The 22,300-nt window shown below is 43.5% G+C and overlaps 1 protein-coding gene across 1 annotated transcript in view; it reads right to left on the reverse strand.

The window, feature by feature from the left end:
- The window catches only part of LOC126417051 (gamma-aminobutyric acid type B receptor subunit 2), a 430,259-nt gene that overhangs the window by 126,505 nt on the left and 281,454 nt on the right, over positions 1-22,300 (reverse strand). Inside the window, exons 11-12 of the mRNA XM_050084943.1 lie at positions 12,944-13,079; positions 3,466-3,582 (exon numbers count right to left, since the gene is read on the reverse strand). Coding sequence (XP_049940900.1) covers positions 3,466-3,582; positions 12,944-13,079 — 253 coding nt within the window. The remainder of the gene's footprint in view (positions 1-3,465; positions 3,583-12,943; positions 13,080-22,300) is intronic.

The following is a 22,300-nucleotide window of genomic DNA, read 5'->3' on the forward strand; positions in this document are numbered from 1 at the left end:
CGATCCCTGAGTCAACAGATGAGGACGTTTGCAAGACAACAACCATCTGCACGAACAGTTCGACAGCGTTTGCAGCAGCATGCACTATCACCTCGGAGACCGTGGCTGCGGTTACCCTTGACGCTGCATCACAGACAGGAGCGCCTGCGATGTTGAAGTCGACGACGAACCTGGGTGCACGAATGGCAAAACGTCTTTTTTTCGGATGAATCCTGGTTCTGTTTACAGCACCATGACGGTCACATGATATCGCGGTGAATGCACATTGGAAGCGTGTATTCGTCATCGCCATACTGGCGTATCACCCGGCGTGATGGTATGGGGTGCCATTGGTTACACGTCTCGGTCACCTCTTGTTCACATTGACGGCTCTTTGAACAGTGGATGTTAAATTTCAGATGTGTTACGGCCCGTGGCTCTTCGCATTGACGGCACTTTGAACAGTGGATGTTACATTTCAGACGTATTACGACCCGTGGCTCTACCATTCATTCGATCCCTCACAAACCCTACATTTCAACAGGATAATGCACGACCGCATGTTGCAGGTCATGTACGGGCCTTTCTGGATACAGAAAATGTTCGACTGCTGCCCTGGCCAGCACATTCTCCAGATCTCTCACCAATTGGAAACGTCTTGTCAATGGTGGCTGAGCAACTGGCTCGTCACAATACGCCAGTCACTACTCTTGATTAACTGTGGTATCGTGTTGAAACTGCATGGGCAGTTGTACCTGTACACGCCATCCAAGCTCTGTTTGACTCAATGCCCGGGCGTATCAAGGCCGTCATTACGGCCAGAGGTCGTTGTTATGGGTGCTGGTTTCTCAGTATCTATGGACCCAAATTGCGTGAAAATGTAATCACACATCATTTCTAGTATAATATATTAGACCATTGAATACCCGTTTATCATCTGCACTTCTTCGTGGTGTAGAAATTTGAATGGCCTTTTGTAAATATAGTCCGTTATCAACACTACACTGAAGTGACGGGTCATGGGATAGCGATATGCACATATACACTCGGTAGTAGCATTGTGTGCACAAGGTATAAAAGAGCAGTGCATTGCCGGAGCTGTCATTTGTACTCAAGTGATTCATGTGAAAAGATTTCAGGTGTGATTATGGCCACGCGACGGAAATTAACGGACTTTGAACACGGAACGGTAGTTGGAGCTAGACGCAAGGGACATTCTATTTCGGAAATTTTTTGGAATTTCAATATCCCGAGATTCATTGTGTGAAGAGTGCATCGAGACTGCCAAATTTCAGGTATTGGTGAGACGGCAACTCAGTGCCGACGGCCCTCACTTAATGTCCGAGAGCAGCGACCTTTGCGTAGAGTTGTCAGTGGTAATAGACAAGCAGCACTGCGTGAAATAATCGCTGAAATCAACGTGGAACGAACGTATCCGTTAGAGCAGTGCGGCGAAATTTCCCGTTAGTGGGTCATGGCAGCAGACGACCGACGCCAGTGCCTTTGCTAACAGCACGACATCGCCTGCAGCGCCTCTCCTGGGATCGTGAGCACATCGGTTGGACTCTAGATGATTGAAAAATAGTGATCTGGGCACATGGGTCCTGATTTCAGTTCGTAAGAGCTGTGGTAGCGTTTGGGTGTGGCGCAGGTCCCGCGAAGCCTAGGACCCAGGTTGCCAACAAGACACTGTGCAACCTGGTGGTGGCTCCGTAATGGTGTGGGCCGTGTTTACATGAAATAGCTGGGTCCTCTGGTTGAATTGAATCTATCATTGACATTTTCAGTCATGTGTGGCTACTTGGAGACCATTTTCAGCCAGTCATCGAAATCATGATTTATGGATGACAATGCACCCTGTCACCGGACCGCAACTGTTCGCGGTCGGTTTGAAGAAGATTCGGAACAATTCGATCGAATAATTTTGCCACCCGACATGAATTCAGTAGAACATTTATGATACATAATCGAGAGGTCAGTGTTCCCACGCCCCTCATGTCAATGATTCGAGCTATCTCAAACTGCGGAACATCGCCATGAACTGCACGAATACGTCCTCTAGGCATGAAGCGATGCGAAGTGGATGAAAAGTTCCAGTAGCGCTAGACACACTAAGTAGACATCGTGTACTCATACCTTTTTCACCCGTGCCAACTGACTTTTTCTGCAGTAGGAATAATGAAAATAATCTCCCGTAAAGAAGAAATTTTGATCAACATGCCTCTAAAGGATGAGTTTGGTAACGTTCGATTACAATGTTCATGGTGCAACACTTTCCTCTACAGCATAATGTATGAGAAGGAGCTTCCGCATTACTATAGAACGGGTCACCAACGCTGACCACAGCGTGCACTACCTTCAGTTACTTAATCACCTACTCCAGTTCATCATATTTAAGCGTTTCTCCCTTGGAAAATAATCAAGCCTTCAGTTTCATCGCATTGTACTATTGAAGCCCTCATTTGAAATTGTCTGCTTGCAACACCGATCCTAGAATCACCTGCATCTTTGGACTAGAACCCATAGGGGCGGTAACACAGGAGCTCAGACGATTCTGTGGGGATCTTGGACGCTATAAATTCTATTATCTGCCAAAAATTTGTAGTGCACCTACACATAGGAACAGCTGTGTACTACAGGAAGCAGCTATTCGGTTGACAGAGGACAAGTGGTGTGCAAACGCTAATTTTTTAGGATAGAGGAACCCCTCTATAAGCTACATGTTGAGCTACGTGCCGTGTAGGAGAGAGAAGTATATGTTCAACAATCTCAGGCTGTAATGATTGGCCTAATAGTCGTAACTACGTTGCTGAAAGCTATGGAAAGTGGTTACGATAAAAGTGCTACATCTCACTTAGATGTTGCTCTTTCCGTTGTGAAAACTGTGTGCGACGAATTATCGTGCACCCCCTGACAGAGCGTGACCTAACTTACACTGAGATTGTAACCGTGTGAGACTAACAGAGTAGCAGTAGCTACAATGTTACGTAGTCCGTCGTATATATGCTTATCTATTCACTGTAAAAATGTTGGACCACATATATTGGCATAAAATGGGACTACATCTAAAAATAAATTAATTTAGAGCCAAAGGAGATTTCATCTGACCCTTGCAATTCCACAAACTAAAACAGTGAAATCACGATAACAATAATAGTTCCACCTAACGACTTACTTGGTTATACAGCAACGAATAGCATTTAAAAAGTAATGAGAAAACATTAACTGTTCTCTTAATGTCAGCGAAAAATTAGGATATCGGAAGATATGAGGAGACTTAGAACAGCTGTAAATCCAAAGTAATTAGTTTCGTCACATGCCGCAGTTCCGCCGTATATGTCCGCAGTAAGCAGCATTAATGCTCAATGATATCTGTCGATTAAGCTTTTTGACTTCCTACGTTTTATACAGTACTTAACGGAAGTATATTTCTTTTATCATAGCTAGTGATTAACTATTGCTGTCCGTCAAGAGATCATATGTTACCTTATTCTTTACGACTCCGCTGCGACTTCTGGTGAAGATCCTGTGCACGCGATACGTCTTCGTGAACATGGAGCCGAAAGCCAAGGAGAATCCAGCTGACAGCAGGTAAACCCGTGCCTGTAACGTGAAGAGAACGGAACTGTGAATATTTAAACCACACCATGTATATTAGATTACTATACTAAAGTTACTCCACATGTAAATTCCCGGCTACAAGTTGCTTCAAAAAGAAAGTAGAAATACACTTTATCCTGTTCTGCATTGTGCATGTTTTTACTGCTTTAATAACACATGATGTCTTTTTGCTTTTACGTACGTTTTCCATCAGTAATACACTGACAGAAAAAGTTGCCACAACAAAAAATAATTAATGTAGAGGAATGCAATTTAAGTGATTAACGCTACAAGATCGCAGGTTAATGTAAAAGTAAGTTAAACCATTTCAAATGTGAAACGCTGTGACATTAATAATCGGTGTAACGCCAGATTGTTGAATTCAATCATGCAAACGTGCATGTATCTTGTACAGGTGCCGGACGTCAGTTCGTGGGATGGAGTTTAATGCCTGTTACACCTCGTAGGTCAATACAAGGATAGTTAATATTGTTTGTGGATGACACTGGAGTTGTCCTCCGATGAAATTTGATATGTGCTCGATTGGTGACAGATCTGTCGATCGAGTTGGCCAAACGACAAGTCGACAATGCGTTATTCTTTTGGAAAATACCCCCTGGAATGTTGCTCATTAATCAATAGATTTGCAGGCAAGATGCACGATGCAAGATGCACGAGATAACGATGAGAGTGTTCCTGCTGTCATACTGAATAGTACCCGAGACCGTATCTCCAGGTGTGCGTCCAGTGTGTCTAGCACCAATACAAGTTGGTTGCAAGCCTTTAACTGGCCGCCCGAACAGCACTCGGCCATCACTGGCACCGAGACAGAACCAGCTTTCATCAGAAAAAACAGAATCCCACCCTGCCGTCCAATGAGCTCTCGCTTGACGCCAATGAAGTCGAAAATGTCAATGGTTTAGGGTCGGTGGAACGGAAGCTATATGGCGTCTGGCTCGCAGCTGTCCTTGAAGTAGCCGATATGTAGCACTTCGTTGTGTCATTGTGGTGCCAACTGCTACTCAGGATGCTGCTGCAGATGCAGCGTGTGTGTCTGTGTGTGTGTGTGTGTGTGTGTGTTTATGTGTGTCCAAACTTGTATCTGGCGTCACACATGCCCTATACACATACGGTGTATTTTTGTGTGCTAAAAATTCAACGCCTGTGTGTAAGTGAACATTAGGAAAGGAGTACCAAATCATGAGTAATAACTCTATTTCTAAAAAGAACCACCTAGGTAGAGTGATCATGGAAGACCTACATCTACATGGATACTCTGCAAATCATATTTAAGTGCCTGGCACAGGGTTCATCGAACCACCTTCAGTTCTCTGTTATTACAATCTCGTATAGCGCGCGGAAAGAATGAACACCTATATCTTTCCGTACGAGCTCTGATTTCCCTTATTTTATCGTGATGATCGTTCCTCCCTATGTAGGTCGGTGTCAACAAAATATTTTCGCATTCGGAGGAGAAAGTTGGATATTGGAATTTCGTGAGAAGATTCCGTCGCAACGAAAAACGCCTTTCTTTCAATGATGTCCAGTCCAAATCCTGTATCATTTCTGTCACACTCTCTCCCATATTTCGCCATAATACAAAACGTGCTGCCTTTCTTCGAACTTTTTCGATGTACTCCGCCAGTCCTATCTGGTAAGGATCCCACACCGCGCAGCTGTATTCTAAAAGAGGACGGACAAGCGTAGTGTAGGCAGTCTCCTTAGGAGGTCTGTTACATTTTATAAGTGTCCTGCCAATAAAACACAGTATTTGGTTTGCTTCGAAATACAGCGAAACGCGTTGCAAAAAAATGTTCAAATGTATGTGAAATCTTATGGGTACAAGGAAGGGACGACGGAGAAAAGAAAAAAAAGTTCACCCGAAAAACGTATTTTACAAGAATGAGGCGACAGTGATTCCACAGAGTGTCCCTAAAGATTGTCAGCTGGAGGAACCGATGTAGGACCCTATAATTTTGATAGAAAAATAATTGATAACGTGGCTTGCCTGTCGTCGCAGCAGACTCAAAAGTTATAAACAGGACCGGCAGAGCATTAATGTTGAGGAGAACGCACCAGGGCATGACTGAGTTCGGCCCTATGTCAGATGGCAGTCCAACCAACACTTACAGTCGCATACGCAGTGCTTTTAACAGCTGCTTCAAATGACATTTTTGCTGGAGACAAAATCTGCAGACTCAGCCGGAAACAGTTTATGGCGCATCATACTCCATAACTTGACCAACCGTCGATAATTGGGACGACAGTGATTATCAGTTGCTGTGGGATGTTGAAGATGGCCATATGGTCGAGAATTGGGTGTTCTGAATAAATCGTGTGTGTTATTACCGGCATATTCCGAAACTGTCCTGGCTGCTCGTGCCTAAGATCCACGTGGCAGAGCAAGAAAGTGATGGTAATGTTATGTGCAAGTGGCTAGATTCGGTGTGGCGGAATTGTTTTGTCCATAGGAACTAGTTTCAGTCTCGCAAACTCTCTGGGTTCTGATGAGTGCTATTGTCAACTTCACTTAAATGTTGTAAATTTTGTACAACAACTTCACTGGAGGACAAAGGGCCTCGACAATATAGTTGATTTTACCGCATTCCTTTACTTTTTCTGTAATGGTGTTCTGACCTATTTCATAGTGTTATTGTAGTCATCCATGGTTGAGCAAGGAGGATAGATGGGAGTGCAGCGTAATCACAACTACATCGTAGGTCAGGACAGGTGGTTTTAACTGGTCGAGATTCTGTAGTTGGACTTCAAGGAAGAATGTCGTCCATGTCGAAATTAAGCCCTGCCACGTTTTAGATTTCCGCTAACCGTCAGATGCGAGTTGCTGGCTGTCTAAATTCCACAAATGAATATTGGACTGACTCTTCCTCTTGGTGTAAACCGATGTACTTCTCTGTACCAGAGTTAAATTGATAAATCATTTTCATAAAATAACCGACAGGAGGTCAACCGTGTTACAAGTCAGCACCTTAATAGAGCTCACTGCTAGTTTTTAAGTTTTGTAAGTGGTACAGAACTGATGTTAAGGGAGTCACGTGACTCTCGATCTCCTAACTACGTGATGCCAGTGAAATCGTGTGCATGTGCAAGTCAGCTGCATCGAATCAGTGCAGTCGAAAGGGAGTCGTGACGGAATGGCTGAAATGAGCTAAGCGATAAGAACGTGCCCATGACCACATCGTAAATGAAGTTTCTCTATTCGTTGGTATATTGACACATATTGCCCAAAATGTCTACAAGAAACCGTGGTCGCAGCCGTGGAGCACTGCGTGAGAGCATTTATGGTAAAAATATCCCACAAAAAGGCCTGATGCCAGTGAACGAACGCATATCCATCCCAACCAGTTTCAGAGCGAACATTACGAAGGAAACCGTGTGCCATGACGTTTTAGAGTCGGGTACCTTGCAGAAGCTAATTGCTTACAGCGGAATATAACCGTGAACGGCTTCAGTTGACCAAAGAATGCAAAGCCCTCTCAGTATCTGACTGGAGGTATGTAGTGTGATCCGACTAATTGAGTTTTTGTCTCTTTTGAAATAACGCGAGGTGTCCAGTGCACAGACGATCCAATGAGGCGTTTTACTCGCTGTGTGCGTACAGTGTAGTACAGGTGGAGGTGAGTCTGTAATGGTTTGCATTAGTTTTACATAGCAGGAGTGGGGCTCACTCATTCAGATCCACGCGAACACGAACCAGAATATGTATTTCAACATCCTTCAGTTGTTACTCTTTTTTCTACTTCTACAGCTACATCTACATAGATACACCCCTAGCCATCACACATTGCGTTCGCCATTTCCTTTCGTGTTCCACTAGGTTGGTTGGTTGGTTGTTCTGGGGAAGGAGACCAGACATCGAGGTCATCGGTCTCATCGGATTAGGGAAGGATGGGGAAGGAAGTCGGCCGTGCCCTTTGAAAGGAACCATCCCGGCATTTGCCTGAAGCGATTTAGGGAAATCACGGAAAACCTAAATCAGGATGGCCGGACGCGGGATTGAACCGTCGTCCTCCCGAATGCGAGTCCAGTGTCGAACCACTGCGCCACCTCGCTCGGTGCGCTGTTCCACTAGCAAACAGAGCGAGGAAATAACGACTGAGTATAAGCCACCGTATGACCCTAATTTCTTGTATCTTATCTTCGTGGTCCTTACGCTCAATGTATGTTGGCGGCAGTAGAATCGTTTGGCACTCAGCTTCATATGGCGGTTCTCTACATTCTCTCAACAGTGTTTCTCGAACGTCGCCTTCCCTCCCGGAATCCTCATCTGAGTTCCCGTAGCATCTCCGCAGCACTTGCGTGTTGTTAGACCCTAACGGTAACAAATCTAGTAGCCCACCTCTGAATTGCTTCGATGTCTTCCTTCAATACGACCTGGTACGGATCCCAAACACACGAACGGTACTCAAGAATAAATCGCACCAGCGTCCTATTTGCAGTCTCCTTTACAGGTGAACCGCTCTTTCCTAAAATTCTCAAAATAAACGGAAGTCGACGATTCGCCTTCCATACCACGACTCACACATGCTCGTTCCACCTCATACCGCTTTTCAGTTTCAGGCCCAGATATTTAAACGGCTTGACGTGTCAAGCAGGACAATAGTAATACTGTATCTGAACATTGATGTTCCGGCTCATCCGCAATAACTCACATTTTTCCACATTTACGGCTAGCTGCCATTTATCACTTTTTTTTGTATAAGTCATCTTGTATCTTCCTACAGTCACGCAACTACGAAACCTCACCGTACACCACGGTATCATCAGCAAACAACCACAGATAGCTGCCCACTCAGTCCGCCAAATCATTTATGTATATATAGAACAATAGCCGTCCTATCACACTTCCAACGGGCACTCCTGACGATACCCTTGTCTCCGATGAACACTCGCCGTCGAGGGCAGCGTACTGGTTTCTATTATTTAAGAAGTCTTCGAGACAATCACATATCTGTGAACTTATTCCATATGCTCGTACCTGTGTTAACAGCCTGCTATGGGGCACCGTGTCAACTTCTTTCTGGAAATCTAAAAATATGGAATTTGCCTGTTGCCCCTCATCCAATTTTCTCAGTATATTATGTGAGAAAAGGGCAAGCTTTCGCATGAGCAATGCTTTCTAAAACCATGCTGATTCGTGGACATAAGCTTCTCAGTCTCAAGGTAGTTTATTATATCATAACTGAGAATATGTTCGCCGGCCGGAGTGGCCGTGCGGTTCTAGGCGCTACAGTCTGGAGCCGCGTGACCGCTACGGTCGCAGGTTCGAATCCTGCCTCAGGCATGGATGTGTGTGATGTCCTTAGGTTAGTTAGGTTTAAGTAGTTCTAAGTTCTAGGGGACTGATGACCACAGCAGTTAAGTCCCATAGTGCTTAGAGCCATTTGAACCTTTTTTGATAATATGTTCAAGGATTCTACAGAAAACAGAAGTTAGCGATATTGGTCTATAATTTTGCGGGTGCGTTCTTTTACCCTTCTTATATACGGACTCGGATGCGCTTTTTTCCAGTCGCTTGGGACTTTGTGCTGGGCGAGAGGTTCACGATGAATGCAAGCTCGGTTAGGAGCCAATGCCACAGAATACTCTTTGTAAAATCTAACTGGGATTCCATCTGGACCTGGTGGTTTATTTGCTTTCTAGTCTTTCAGTTCCTTCTCTACGCCAATTACGCTTGTTACTGTCTAGCACATACGGGAATGTGTCTGATGATCAAATGATGACATGTCTGTACGATTCTCATCATGATTTGCATGTTGTGAATGCTTCCATTTTCCAAGATGACAAACTCCGTGCTCACAGGGCTGCATGCGTCTATCTCTGGTTTGACGACCACTCTGGAACCTTACCGAACCTCATTTGGCCCACTAAACCATCTTATGTTACTCTCATAGAACATGTCTGGGACAATTTGGAGCCGTGTGTGAAACGGCGCAATCAACATCTCCACAATTATGTAGGTGTGTAAGGTATAATAAACGATTAGTCGTTTCAGTTTGATATGGCACGGATACTTGGCTTTTGCAATTAGTTGAAAGTACAAATACACAGCCTGACAAAGTCAGTAAAGCATCCAAGACGTGGTCGGATTTCAGTACACATCCGCGCACTCGTGCGCACCATCGGAAGGAGGCTAAACAATCAGAGTTGCAATCCTTTGTGACATGTAGAAATGTCAGCAGAGAGCATAAGTGTTGATCATGATTGATATTGTTTCTAGGCCTGGTAGGGTATGCCAGGGTCGTGAATAGTGAAGGACACGGAGGTGCTGCTATTCATCTGAGACTTCGTTATCAGTACCATACTGAGTTTGAAATGAGTCTGATTGTGAGTCTCCATTTGGCCGGCTGATCGAATCGTGCAACACCAAACTTTGTGGGCCATTCGATTGTGACAGTACCTGATGATGTGACGTGAGCCGTACTCGTGGTCAAGGTTCTGGTCTACCAAGTTTGACCACCATAAGGCACGATTGCCATATTGTGCACCAAAAATTCTGTAACTTTCTCTCACTTCCGAGAACAAGTAAGGTACACCCTACAACATTCTGAGCCATCTCGAGCAATTGGTTGGAGAGTTACTGCAGCTGGACTTTAAAATCACCGCCCCATGCGTAAGCTACCATTAACACCACAACACGAAAGACTGTATTTGAAATGGTACCATGCCCAGATAGCGTGGACTGCTGATGAATGGCTTCACTCTGTAATCAGCGTTGAATTGCGGTTCTGCTCTACCCCACATGACCATCATCAGCTAGTGTGGCAGCGACTTTGGGATAAGACCCTTTCTTCAAGTATTTTGGAGAGTCACAGCGGTGTTATTCCTGACAAATGGCTCTGAGCACTATGGGACTTAATTTCTGAGGTCGTCAGTCCCCCAGAACCTAGAACTACTTAAATCTAACTAACCAAAGGACATCACACACATGCATGCCCGAGGTAGGATTCGAACCTACGACCGTAGCGGTCGCACGGTTCCAGACTATAGCGCCTAGAACCGCTCGGCGACTCTGGCCGGCTATTCCTGACATTGTCGTGTCGGGAGTCACCGGTTATATCTGCAGGTGACGGCTGATGCGATTAGAGAATCGGTACAATGGTACGTCACAGACAGCTTGGGTCTTCATGAGTTACTTCATGCGACAGCATTGAAGTCCCATTTTTCAGCAGGACAATGCACGTCCTCACACGGCACGTGTTTCTGTGAACTGTCTCCGTGATATTGCGGTACTCCTCAGCTGGTGAAGTTTCATTTCGTTTTCTCCTCCATTTATAGGTGCTTTACATTTCGTGTCAGGCAGTGTTGCTATCAAGATGCAGAAGTACTGTTCAATACTGAAATATCCTCTTATTCACATCAACCGACCACAAGGCTGTAATGAAGTGCATTGCGTACCGTTTCATACCTTCTACTAGTGTGTGCACATGCTATTGCCACTATATAGAGATCCAAGAGTTTGTTTCAGACTGGATCCATTGCCCTACAGATTGAAAAACTACCTTAATTCTCAGTGTACCTCCTAGCAGCGAAATAAGAGGCGAGCGTCTTGTGCTGAGAAAAAGTGTCGAGAAGTTGACGAGTTTATGGAGACATGCTCTGACTTGTACCAGGTGGCTATAATTATAAAGTATAGCTACTCATAGTCGTCTGGTGTGGGCTGTAATCATCGTACTGCAGCGAAACGTGGTGGATATTGTAATTCATTAATGTGGAACCGATTTACGATGGAAAAAATTAGTCCAAATTTGTGAAACTAGGTTCAGATCTGGTACTGTAAATGCAGTATAGAGGTACAGAAATGTTTTCACATGTAATGGTTTACGAACAGGACATAGGCATAAACAGTCAAACAAATGAGTACCGCCTATTGGTGATTTTATTATTAAATGTCACTTTTGCATTTTCCCCAATATCAGCACCAATGACGTCGACGAGATGCTGTACAGCGCCAAATTTGCACCTGGTGGCCAAAATTGGAACTAATTTTTTTCCAGCGTAAAGCGATTTATCATGAACGTATTAACACATCTACCAAGTTTCTATGCCGTACGATAATTAAAGCTCACAATGGACCTCCGTGAGAAACCGCTTTTTAATTATAACCGCCCTGGACCAACATCGACTCAAAGGAAGGCCTCGGCGCTTGTTCGTGACGCCACGTCAGCTAGGCGAACGCCAGGTCTGTTGCAGGGATACTCATAATGGTGGTGTCTCCCTCTCTGACACAGGAAAATGTGAAACTATTGGCGATAGTTGACTAACACACATTGTTCTGAGAGATTTCTGCAATAAATTAATTGTGCAATTCATTACAGTTCTTAACAAATAGTGTACTCCTGAACTTAAATTTCCACCCGTTTTAAGGATTGACATACAAAAACAACTTCATGGTCCAGCACCAACAAAATTCGTGGTTCTTTACCTTATTTGTAAATCTGAGGAAGTTACATTTGTACTGGGTTGCTTTTACAAGAAACTGTGAACATATTGGTGCTCTTCTGTAGGTATCTTAACTATGGGGTTAGGGGCACTGAATGTTAATGAAATATCTTGCGATTGTACACTTTGGGGGAGGGGGTGGGGGACAGAAGAGGAGGCAAAAGAGAGATACTTGTTTTATCAAATAAATTTATTAATGTTATAAAGTTTCTCATTTCAGTTGCAAGAGGGGAATGTTTATCTTTTCTAATGTGCATGTTTAAAAAAGTTTAAGCTCAGCAGTATTTTCGATGTATGAAGCTATTTTGTTTCCTGTTTAGAATTCCTTTTGTTGAAAACGACTGTAATCTAACGACTGGCAACAGTTGGACATTTACACATGTAAATTAGTTTACATTTCCAGTGACGATGTCAAACTAAAATAAATAAATAAATAAAAGAAATGAGTTAATTGTAAGGGGGTTGGGGTAAGTTTCGATAACAAAATGGATTAAGTAAATATAGTTACTTGAATGTAAAATTTCCGAAGCTTGCAAAGGGGCAAAGCATCTTCTCATGTTGATCTACGTTTGTTTCGACAGGATTCAGTAATACAGAACTATGATCTTCATTTGTAGCTTTACGATAGTAAGAAAATCTTTCATCTAAATAAAACTGCAGAATCCAAAACAATACCAAACATCTTCTCAAAAGTAAGAGATTTATAGTGATAAGCACGCCCAGGCGTTTCTACCTGCAACAGACCTGGCGTTCGCTGTGCCTAGCTGCCGTGACGTCACCGACAAGCGCCGAGGCCTTCCTTTGAGTCGGTGTTGCCTGAACGTGCTACAAGCGTAGTGCGGCCAGCGCAGCGCCTGACGTGTCAGCGAGCGTGCAGCGGCGCTGCGTGCGGCGGGCTGCCTACCGTGCAGACGGCGGGGAAGTGCGTGCTGGCGGGCAGCGTGGCGTGGTCCAGGCCCAGCAGGATGACGGCCGTGTACACCAGGATGCAGCCCACCACCGCCATGTTGTTGAGGCGCGGGCTCGACAGCTTGATGTACCTGCCGGCGGGCGAGCTGTCAAGTGCGAGTGCACGACAACAGAGGACAAAGCGATGCTTCGTGCTAGCTAGTGTCTACCAGAGGCACAGAGGGCAGTGCACATTAACCAGATACATACATGGTAAGCCACAGTTTCAGAGTAAGCACTTACAGTACATAGTATTCCTTTCGAAAAAGTACAAAATTAATTTCATCATGCCCCTATGTATCATGAAATGAGTCACCGGGCTCTTAAGACCTGTCAAGACACATATAGTGGTAAAAATAAATTTTGCATATTGCTGAAACTTTAATATTAAACATTGTGACCCAGAACCACATTATGATATTAATACATTAGTTTTCTTGTAATTCTGGCGGAAACAGTCCATATTTCTACCGTGATGGGTCAGTTTGTCCGGTCTATGACTATGTAGACATTGCAACACTTATGCTGCGTGTCATTACGAAGGTTGTGTTACTTTAGGATGGTTCAGACAACAATAACTTACTAACTATTTAAATAGACACCAGCCTGCTGACCGACGGCTTTGTTAGAGGAAGAGTTTCCTCTCACGTACCCGAGCCCTGGAAGGGTCGGCTGTAGAGAATCGTTTGAAAAGGTGGGAAATCGACCTGAGAAACCCCCATAAAGATGTAAAAGAAGAACTGGCGCCTGGTGGAGACCTACCATACACAGTCTGGAGAACCCTAAACCGTATGAGGGTAGAAGTGTCAAAGAGCAAGACAAACCTGCAGCTATGGGGTTTCCTAAAAGAGAATGAGAACACTCTCTGTCTGTGTGATTCTGTCCAGGATCCTCAACGCCTGCTTATCTGTCCATATTTGGACCAGCCTTGCACAATGAATGACTTATGGGAGGCAAATGACAAGGCCATATTGGCCGCTGATTTTTGGAAGTCTGAAGTCTAGTTCCGTACACGGAAAGTAAGTAAGAGGCTCCGTTAGTCACTCTAATGGAGCAGGTAATGAGACGAGTGGACGTCGCATCGAATGTCGCTGTGAGTCGAAGAGATGTCTCTACAATCTCGAATAAGTTTCTAGCGATAGGATAAGTTGAGGATCGTCATAAAAGTGGCCGCAGAAGAAAACCAACAGCTGTGAAAGAGTGGTATCTGCGTATAACAGCAAGCAGAAACCGTCAACAAAATGCTACGCGACTAAGCGGTAGTTCCAAACAGCTACAGGAGTGTAGGTGTCGACACAAACGATATGAAAGAGGCTCCATGGGGAGAGATTACGTGTCAGAATACCACTCAAGGCTCCTCCTCTAAATCGGGTTCAGAGAGGGGCTCATATCACATGAACATGAAACCACCCTTTGTGGACTAGGCAGCAGTGGGACACAACGCTCTTTTCTGTTGACACTCCTGTCAGTCTTCATCGTGATTCGTTTCTGGAGGCAACGAGGACAACTTTTACACAATAACATGGAATACCCTGAAATGGAACACCTACAGTCGTCCTTACGATGTTATTTATTATATAACTGCCAGTTTCGGTGGTTCAGTACACCATCTTCAGGTCTTAATTGATGTTGAGAGCCTTAATTCCAGTCGTATACGCCATTCTCCAGTGGCCAACATCTATGAACTGGTTTGCGCAAACTATGTGTGACAACGATATTGTGTGACAGTGATGTTGTCTCTCCAACGTCGTTGTTACATGTAGTCTGCGAAAACCATTTCTCAGATGTTGGCCACCGATGAAGCACCGAAACTGACAGCTGTATGATAAATAACGACGTAAGGTCGGATGTAGATGTTCCATTTAATGACATAATTGATTGGCCCTAGTCCCTCGAACCCCGAAGCAGAAGGATGGACGTACAAGAACGTAACGTTTTGGGGTGGCATCACTTATTACGGTAGAGCAACCTTTGCGCCCATACTTGGGATAATGAATGGTGTGAACTATCCAGCCGACATCCCTACACGCACTATGAGTGCATTTGGTGAATATATTGGAGTATATTGGAGTGGTATTCACGCTAATGGACGACAACGCTCGTCCCTATTATCACAATTTTATTAACACCTGTCTAATGGAGCACAGATTCAATCGGATGAAGCGGCCTCCATATTCTAGAGATCCCAGCTGCTTTGAGAATGCATGGACCATGCTAAAACGACCGATTTGCAATGGTCTTGTCCTGTCAGAGACCTTACAGGCCATCACAGCTGTCACTGTGAAGGAATGGAACAATATCCCACAGTTTTATTTCGATAATTTGCAAGGAGTATGCCTAGCCGCATTCAAAAGTGTCACCAGTTGGTTCCCTTTGGTCAGGTATTGTTTTTGATTTTGTTTGTATTTATGGAGTGTAAATGTGTTCATCTTCTATATTTTTATTTTCTTGTGATTGTACGTGACAGAAAGAAACCAGTTTTGTTTCCTACTATGTTCAATATCGACAATAAGGCAATATGCAACGTTCATTTTCACCACTGTACTCCTGGAGTCACTACACATTGCTAGACGGTGCCCAAGAAGGACTCACGTCTCTTAAAATTAAATCACAGGAAAACAAAGATCACTAGAAGAATGCAACAAATCGTATGTATATTGTGGAATCTGTAAGAATTTCATACGAAATTGTTTCGAAACACTATTTACAAAAGCTGCTAACATATGGTATTGTACACCAGCGATACTCAAAACGTGCTCCTCGGAGGTCCAGGACATCACAAGGCCTCTGTGAGGTCTGCGCCAAAATAATATCATCCTAAAGAACAAAGAATATCAAATCTTGTGGCACACTGAAAAAGACAAATCTTAAAAATACCATATCAATGTTAGTTTGATATAAGTGTTACTTTTGTCCTCTTAGTACGTATTGCCGAAAGTGACGTGACAAAAACCAAATTAAATCTACAATAATGCTACGATAAGAACCGCAAATAAAAGAATTTGGCTCGTACGAGTAGGTATGTGGCGACTCGATACTCGTCACTACGCAAGCACGCAGCGGCCGTGCTCACGCTTTCTCCTTCAGGCTCTCTCTCTCTCTCTCTCTCTCTCTCTCTCTCTCTCTCTCTATCCCTCTCTCTCTCTCTCTCTCTCTCTCTCTCGCTCGCTCGCTGGCTCGCTGGTCTCGTATGTACACGCTGTGCTCTTTCATTCAGAACCATCTAGAAGCACCTAGAAGGATTTCGTCGCTTTGCAGTCTATGTTTAACCGCCCAAGGCTATATAAAACCGCGCCGTGCGACACAGAGTACAGTTCCTACTCGAGTTTGAAATGCAATGCGCAGTCCAGTATGGCATCGCAAATCCGCGCACCGCTCTCGGCCTGCAGTATATTTCATTGGTGTGTGTTATTGATTGCAGATGTAAAATTCAGTATCATGTGGCGATTTTATTCTCTGTTTGTCACGTTCTAAAATTAAGCTCTTAATATTAAAAACTAGAAAGGAGCAAATATTCCCGATCAAGTCTAAGACATGCAAGAAGGTGACGTAACGACTTAACGCTTCATAGCTTCCAGCAGTAAGATATCTAATGATTCACTGAGGGTGAAAAAAGAATGTACGATGAATCTTACATCAATCTTGGATTTGTCGGTTCTAAAGACTCACCTCTCTGCAAGATACCTTCAAATAGTTCCATGCTACCTGCTAAGATGCATTGGCATTTAGAAACCATACACACTACTTACAAAGAAAAGAACGAAGAATTTTTTATACGTAAGAAAGAACAACTATTAAAAAGCCAAAAATCTGTGAAGGATGAGACCCAAACTGTTTATGGAAACTCTACAGAGACATCGTATTTTGACAGATACCGCACTGCAAAAGCGGGCGAAGTGCACACTATCGCTGAGAATTTAAAAGAAGAAAACATGAGTGGCAGACATAACACAACGTATGCTCCATGAAAAATCTGCTAAGCATCTTCCTTCAGTGCCGCTTTTGGACGACACTGCTTTGTGTCCAGTTAACCATATCGCAGGCTTTATCATACAAGAACTAGTCTGTCGACGTCAGCAATAGCATGAGTCAACTGGCTAGGTGGCTGATAGTTATACGATATCGACGTAAACAAGACTTGCTTATGTTCACATCGCTGCCAATTGATTAACAGTTTTTCTTAAATAAACCATCCCGGTAGGAGTAATTGTGTCAATATGTGTACGGGTGGAACCGAGAGGGAATGAATGATTATTCAGTAGGACATCACTAATAAAAAGTAAAGCGCCAAACTGAAGTTCCAGCCATTCAGTTCTGCACACACAAGTACAACGGATACAGAATGTGCCGCCAAATCCTAAACTGGTTCTTAATGGAGCAATAAAAATAATGAGTTAAGTTAAATCACGCCTTCTACAGTGGCAATTCTTTCCAGTACTGTGTGAAGATTTAGGGACAGACATAAAACGCTGCTGCTCCCCACTGACGTTAGATGGTAACCTCAGGTTAAGAACTTAATAAGATTGTTCGAAGTAAGAGCTGACTTAAAGCTTTTATGAGTAACATTTCTTTTAAATTAAAAGACCGTTCGAGTTATGTGACTTGGTTGTTCAGTTGTTCAGATTGATTTTTTTCGAAAATATATTTGGAAAAATTAATGAACTAAATCTATATTTACAGTGAACCCATAAAAAGGGTTTCAGTGCTAATAACAAAATAACCGCATTCAAAAAAATTACATTTTCGCATTGGGTATGTTGCCAAAAGAGAAATAGAAAGCATTTTAGCACTGAACGTGGACGTTGATGAGACAGCAGAATTACCGAATGAAATATGTGAAGTATTGGTCCAGAGACTCCATGAGACGCCCGTTTCTTTCGAGACTATTTTCCTAAAGAGCAGAATACGAAACTGCAAATGAATTCATGGGTTCACAATCCTTTTGTACCGAATTTGCAGAAGCCACAATATTCAAGCATGGAATTATTGTTCGAAACAATGTCACTCGAATTTGTTGCAGCGGTCCTGATGAATATCCACAGCTTGCCACAGAGACTCTGGCTTCCCTCCGCCCGTTCCTAACAACATAGTTGTGTGTAACGCTGTTCTCAGCATATGCCGCTACAAAGACAAAATAACGCAGTATACTGTATGCTCAACCTCACATACGTTTTCAGATTTTTTTCTGTCAAGCCTGACATTAAAAAGTTGGTAAAAAATTAAAAAAAACTTCATACCTCCCATTAAATGAAAACAATTTTAGAACAGATATTGTTGTAGATGTCAGTCGGATACAATGTACCTATTTGATTTTCATTAAATGATTATAACAGAAGAATGCACACAAAAACAGATTTTGCATATTTTAGTGCACTACAAAAAAATTAGTATTTCAAACACAATGTCCACTAATCATTGATACTCGCCTGAAAAATAGCTGACAATGTCTCTGCCGCGAAAAAGATTGAGAACTGATGCTGTACGCTATACAGCTCGTATCAGGATCCATAAATGAATTCGTCCTGTGCAAGCAGTCTTTGAAACGACCAATGCTCTCAAAATGGCCACAGCCCACAGTATAGGGTTGTGCGAACGAACAACGAAACTGTCGAACAGATCGACGATTTTAGCTGATCAAACGGTGGGATAGTTACGGCAGACAGCGTCTTTCAATGCGACCTACGGAAATTAGTCTTAACGCATCCGTCCGGGTGAATATGGAAGCCAGTCCATGACTGTGGCAGTTATTTTACGAGAATTCAACGGAGTTACTCCATTCCCTAAATATTCATATAGAACGCCGAATGCCTGTTCAGAGTGGTGTGCTCGGGCTACATCTTCTGTACACTACTCGTGCCAGATCGATCCTCCAGCTCCTGCCATAACGTTCACTACTCACTGATCCTCGCTTGAAAAATGGCCGACAAAGTCTCTGCAGCATACCGCAACCCAAACAGCAACTTCGGAGGAATGAATATATTCACGAACCCATTTAGGTGAAAGTGTGCTTCATTTGCCAGCCAACATCACAGCCTTCGATGTCAGTTACTGTGGTAATCGCGCGGGATTAGCCGAGCGGTCTAGGCGCTGCAGTCATGGACTGTGGGGATGGTCCCGGCGGAGGTTCAAGTCCTCCCTCGGGCATGGGTGTGTGTGTTTGTCCTTAGGATAATTTAGATTAAGTAGTGTGTAAGCTTAGGGACTGATGACCTTAGCAGTTAAGTCCCATAAGATTTCACACACATTTGCACATTTTGAACTGTGGTAATCTAGTTCGTAAAATCAACCCTTTGTCGCATAGAAAGTGCAATATCGTCTGGTGCCATATTTTGAACGGAAATATGTCTTGATTCTTTGGCATTGTTGTACGCATATTGGAATGCTGTAGCCAGCCTCTCCAGTAATTTCTTGAACAGATTTCGTGGGATATTGTTGAATAAGACCAGAATCGCTGGCGACATTTTTATAGAAACCTACACTTGTCGTGGGGTCAACATTCTTCACTAGATCATCAACGACACTGGCTGTTCGAACTTGGGGAAGAGCTTGCGAATGGTTTTCGCATCGGAAACATTAAAGACTGTTAGAAAAATGGTTCAAATGGCTCTGAGCACTATGGGACTTAACTACTGTGGTCATCAGTCCCCTAGAACTTAGAACTACTTAAACCTAACTAACCTAAGGACATCACACACATCCATGCCTGAGCCAGGATTCGAACCTGCGACCGTAGCAGTCACGCGGGACTGTTAGAAAAACACATTGACGGCTGCTGCGGCCGAGTGGTTCTAGGCGCTTCAGTCTGGAACCGCGCGACCGCTACGGTCGCAGGCTCGAATCCTGCCTCGGGCGTGGATGTGTGTGATGTCCTTAGGTTAGTTCGGTTGAAGTAGTTCTAAGTTCTAGGGGACTGATTACTTCAGCTATTAAGTCCCATAGTGCCCAGAGCTATTCGAACCATTTTTTGAAAAACACATTTTTCTGCCGCAAAACTATGCTCTAAACTATGAAATTCCATAACGAGAAACACACCCTCTTTAATGGAATACATTATTTAAATGTCCTTCTTCGTTAAGGTCAACTATCTTTCATATCTCAACGTTGAAACTGATCGCTATAGGATTCGGGAAACTATTTATAGACACCTCATATTGCGCTTAGAGCGGCATCTGTTAGCAGCTTCTGTAACTACTACTTCGAAACCTGTATCAAATTCTCAGAGGTTTCACAGTAAATGTGCCGTTTGCTATTTTCTTCTTTCGACCTTTGTTTTCATTTATTTATTTTTAAAATCAGGCATTCCTTTATTGGACATCCTGGATCATTTACGTGGAGTAGAAAAGCTGTTGCTCAGAAGAATTTTGGAAAACTTTTAGTAAGCTATTCATATACACAGGTGCAAAGATTCGTCAGCACCCCACTTTCAAGCCGCGCGGTTTGAGGCGTCATGTCACGGACTGCGCGGCCCCTCCCGACGGAGGTTCGAGTCCTCCCTCGGGCATGGGTATGCGTCTTGTTGTTAGCGTAAGTTAGTTTAAGTAGTGTGAAAGTCTAGGGACCGATGACCTAAGCAGCTTGGTCCCTTAGGAATTCACACACTTTGTTTTTTACCCACTTTCAATCAAACAGTCCGTTTGATTTGCGTGTGTCTTTCGTCACTGACTCGCTGAATATTGATTAAAATGCTACGTTACTAAAATATTAAGTAGAAGCGTGTTACAGCACAGAGTTTTGAAGCTTCCGTGAAGTTGCTACAGCTACGTGCTAATACGTGCAACTTGACCGGTGGTAATCTACATCAAATCGCTGTGGTTTGTCAAGGAAGACACTGACAGGCAAGTGGGAGGTTGCATCTTACTATATAATATCGTTTTTGGAAGGCAGAGGTAAGTAGGTCGATCGGAAAAAGTAAATTAGTGAATCACAAAAAATGAAGCAAACAGTTTATCAAATCTAATATTGAACCGCCTCACCGTCTACAGCCATGGGACTTAAAAGATGATTATAACTGCTGTAAGTGGGGCCTGAGTGACATAGAATGAAATAAAATGTGCAGTTACCAGCGGCATAAAGAAAAGATGCAACAAGAATAAGGTTTTTAATAGTAAACTTGAAAAATATAAATAACTGTCGGTCAGTGATCGCGAAAGCACAATGAAATCCCGTATTTTCGTGATGACTGGGTGTTGTGTGCTGTCCTTAGGTTAGTTAGGTTTAAGTAGTTCAAAGTTCTAGGGGACTGATGACCATAGCTGTTAAGTCCCATAGTGCTCAGAGCCATTTGAACCAATCCCGTATTTTGCTTCTGATGTGTTTGTCAACATTCTCCATCTCTGAAAGTAGCAACTGCCCGAGACCGTTCTGTATTAATACTACTTCTGTTCTGGTTGGATTCATTTCAGTTTACAGCTGTCCACCCGGGAGAGGAGGCCAATGTTGGTTGAGGCTCTACTTGTCTGGTCGTCGTCGATCTCCTATGGAAGAGAAAGTCCTGTCTGGAAGGACTAAGAAGCTGTGAGCTGCACTGCCCACTGCCGAATGAACACCGATGGGGAGCTGCGGCCGCCACCATCCGGCAGGCCTTCTCGATTATTGACTAACAACAGCCGACAAGTACGAGAATTATCGCGCAGTCATCTTAATAGCTCATGCATCCAAATTGTTCGGAAGAATAATGTACACAAGAATGGAAAAGAAAACTGATGATGTGATAGATGATGATCAGTTTGGATTTAGGAAAGGTAAAGGCTCCACAGAGGCAGTTTTGACGTTGCGGTTTATAATGGGAGCAAGACTGAAGAAAAATGAAGACACGTTCATAGGATTTGTAGACCTTGAAGAATCGTGCGACAATGTCCAATGGTGCAAGATGTTCGAAACGATGAGAAAAACGGAGGTAAGCTATAGGGGAAGACAGGTAACATGGAACACGTACAAATGCCAAGAGGGAACAGTAACACTGTATGATCAAGAAGGAAATGCTCGGATAAAAAAGGGTGTCAGACTGTTTGCTCATTACGTCGAAAAAGAGACTACGGAAACAAAGGAAAGGTTCAGGAGTGGAATTAAAATTAAAGGTGAAAGGATATCGATAATAAAATTCGCTGATGACATTGCTATCCTCAGTGAAATTGAAAAAGAATTACAGGATCTGTTGAATGGAATGAACAGTCTACCGAATGAAGAATATGGGTTGAGAATACATCGAAGAAAGACAAAACGTATGAGAAGTAGCAGAAATGAGAAGAGCGAGAAATTTTAACATCGGGACTGGTGGTCACGAATTTAATAAAGTTATCGAATCCTGCTACCT

The sequence above is a fragment of the Schistocerca serialis genome, chromosome 8, assembly GCF_023864345.2.
Source record: "Schistocerca serialis cubense isolate TAMUIC-IGC-003099 chromosome 8, iqSchSeri2.2, whole genome shotgun sequence".
NCBI classification, from domain to species: domain Eukaryota; kingdom Metazoa; phylum Arthropoda; class Insecta; order Orthoptera; family Acrididae; genus Schistocerca; species Schistocerca serialis.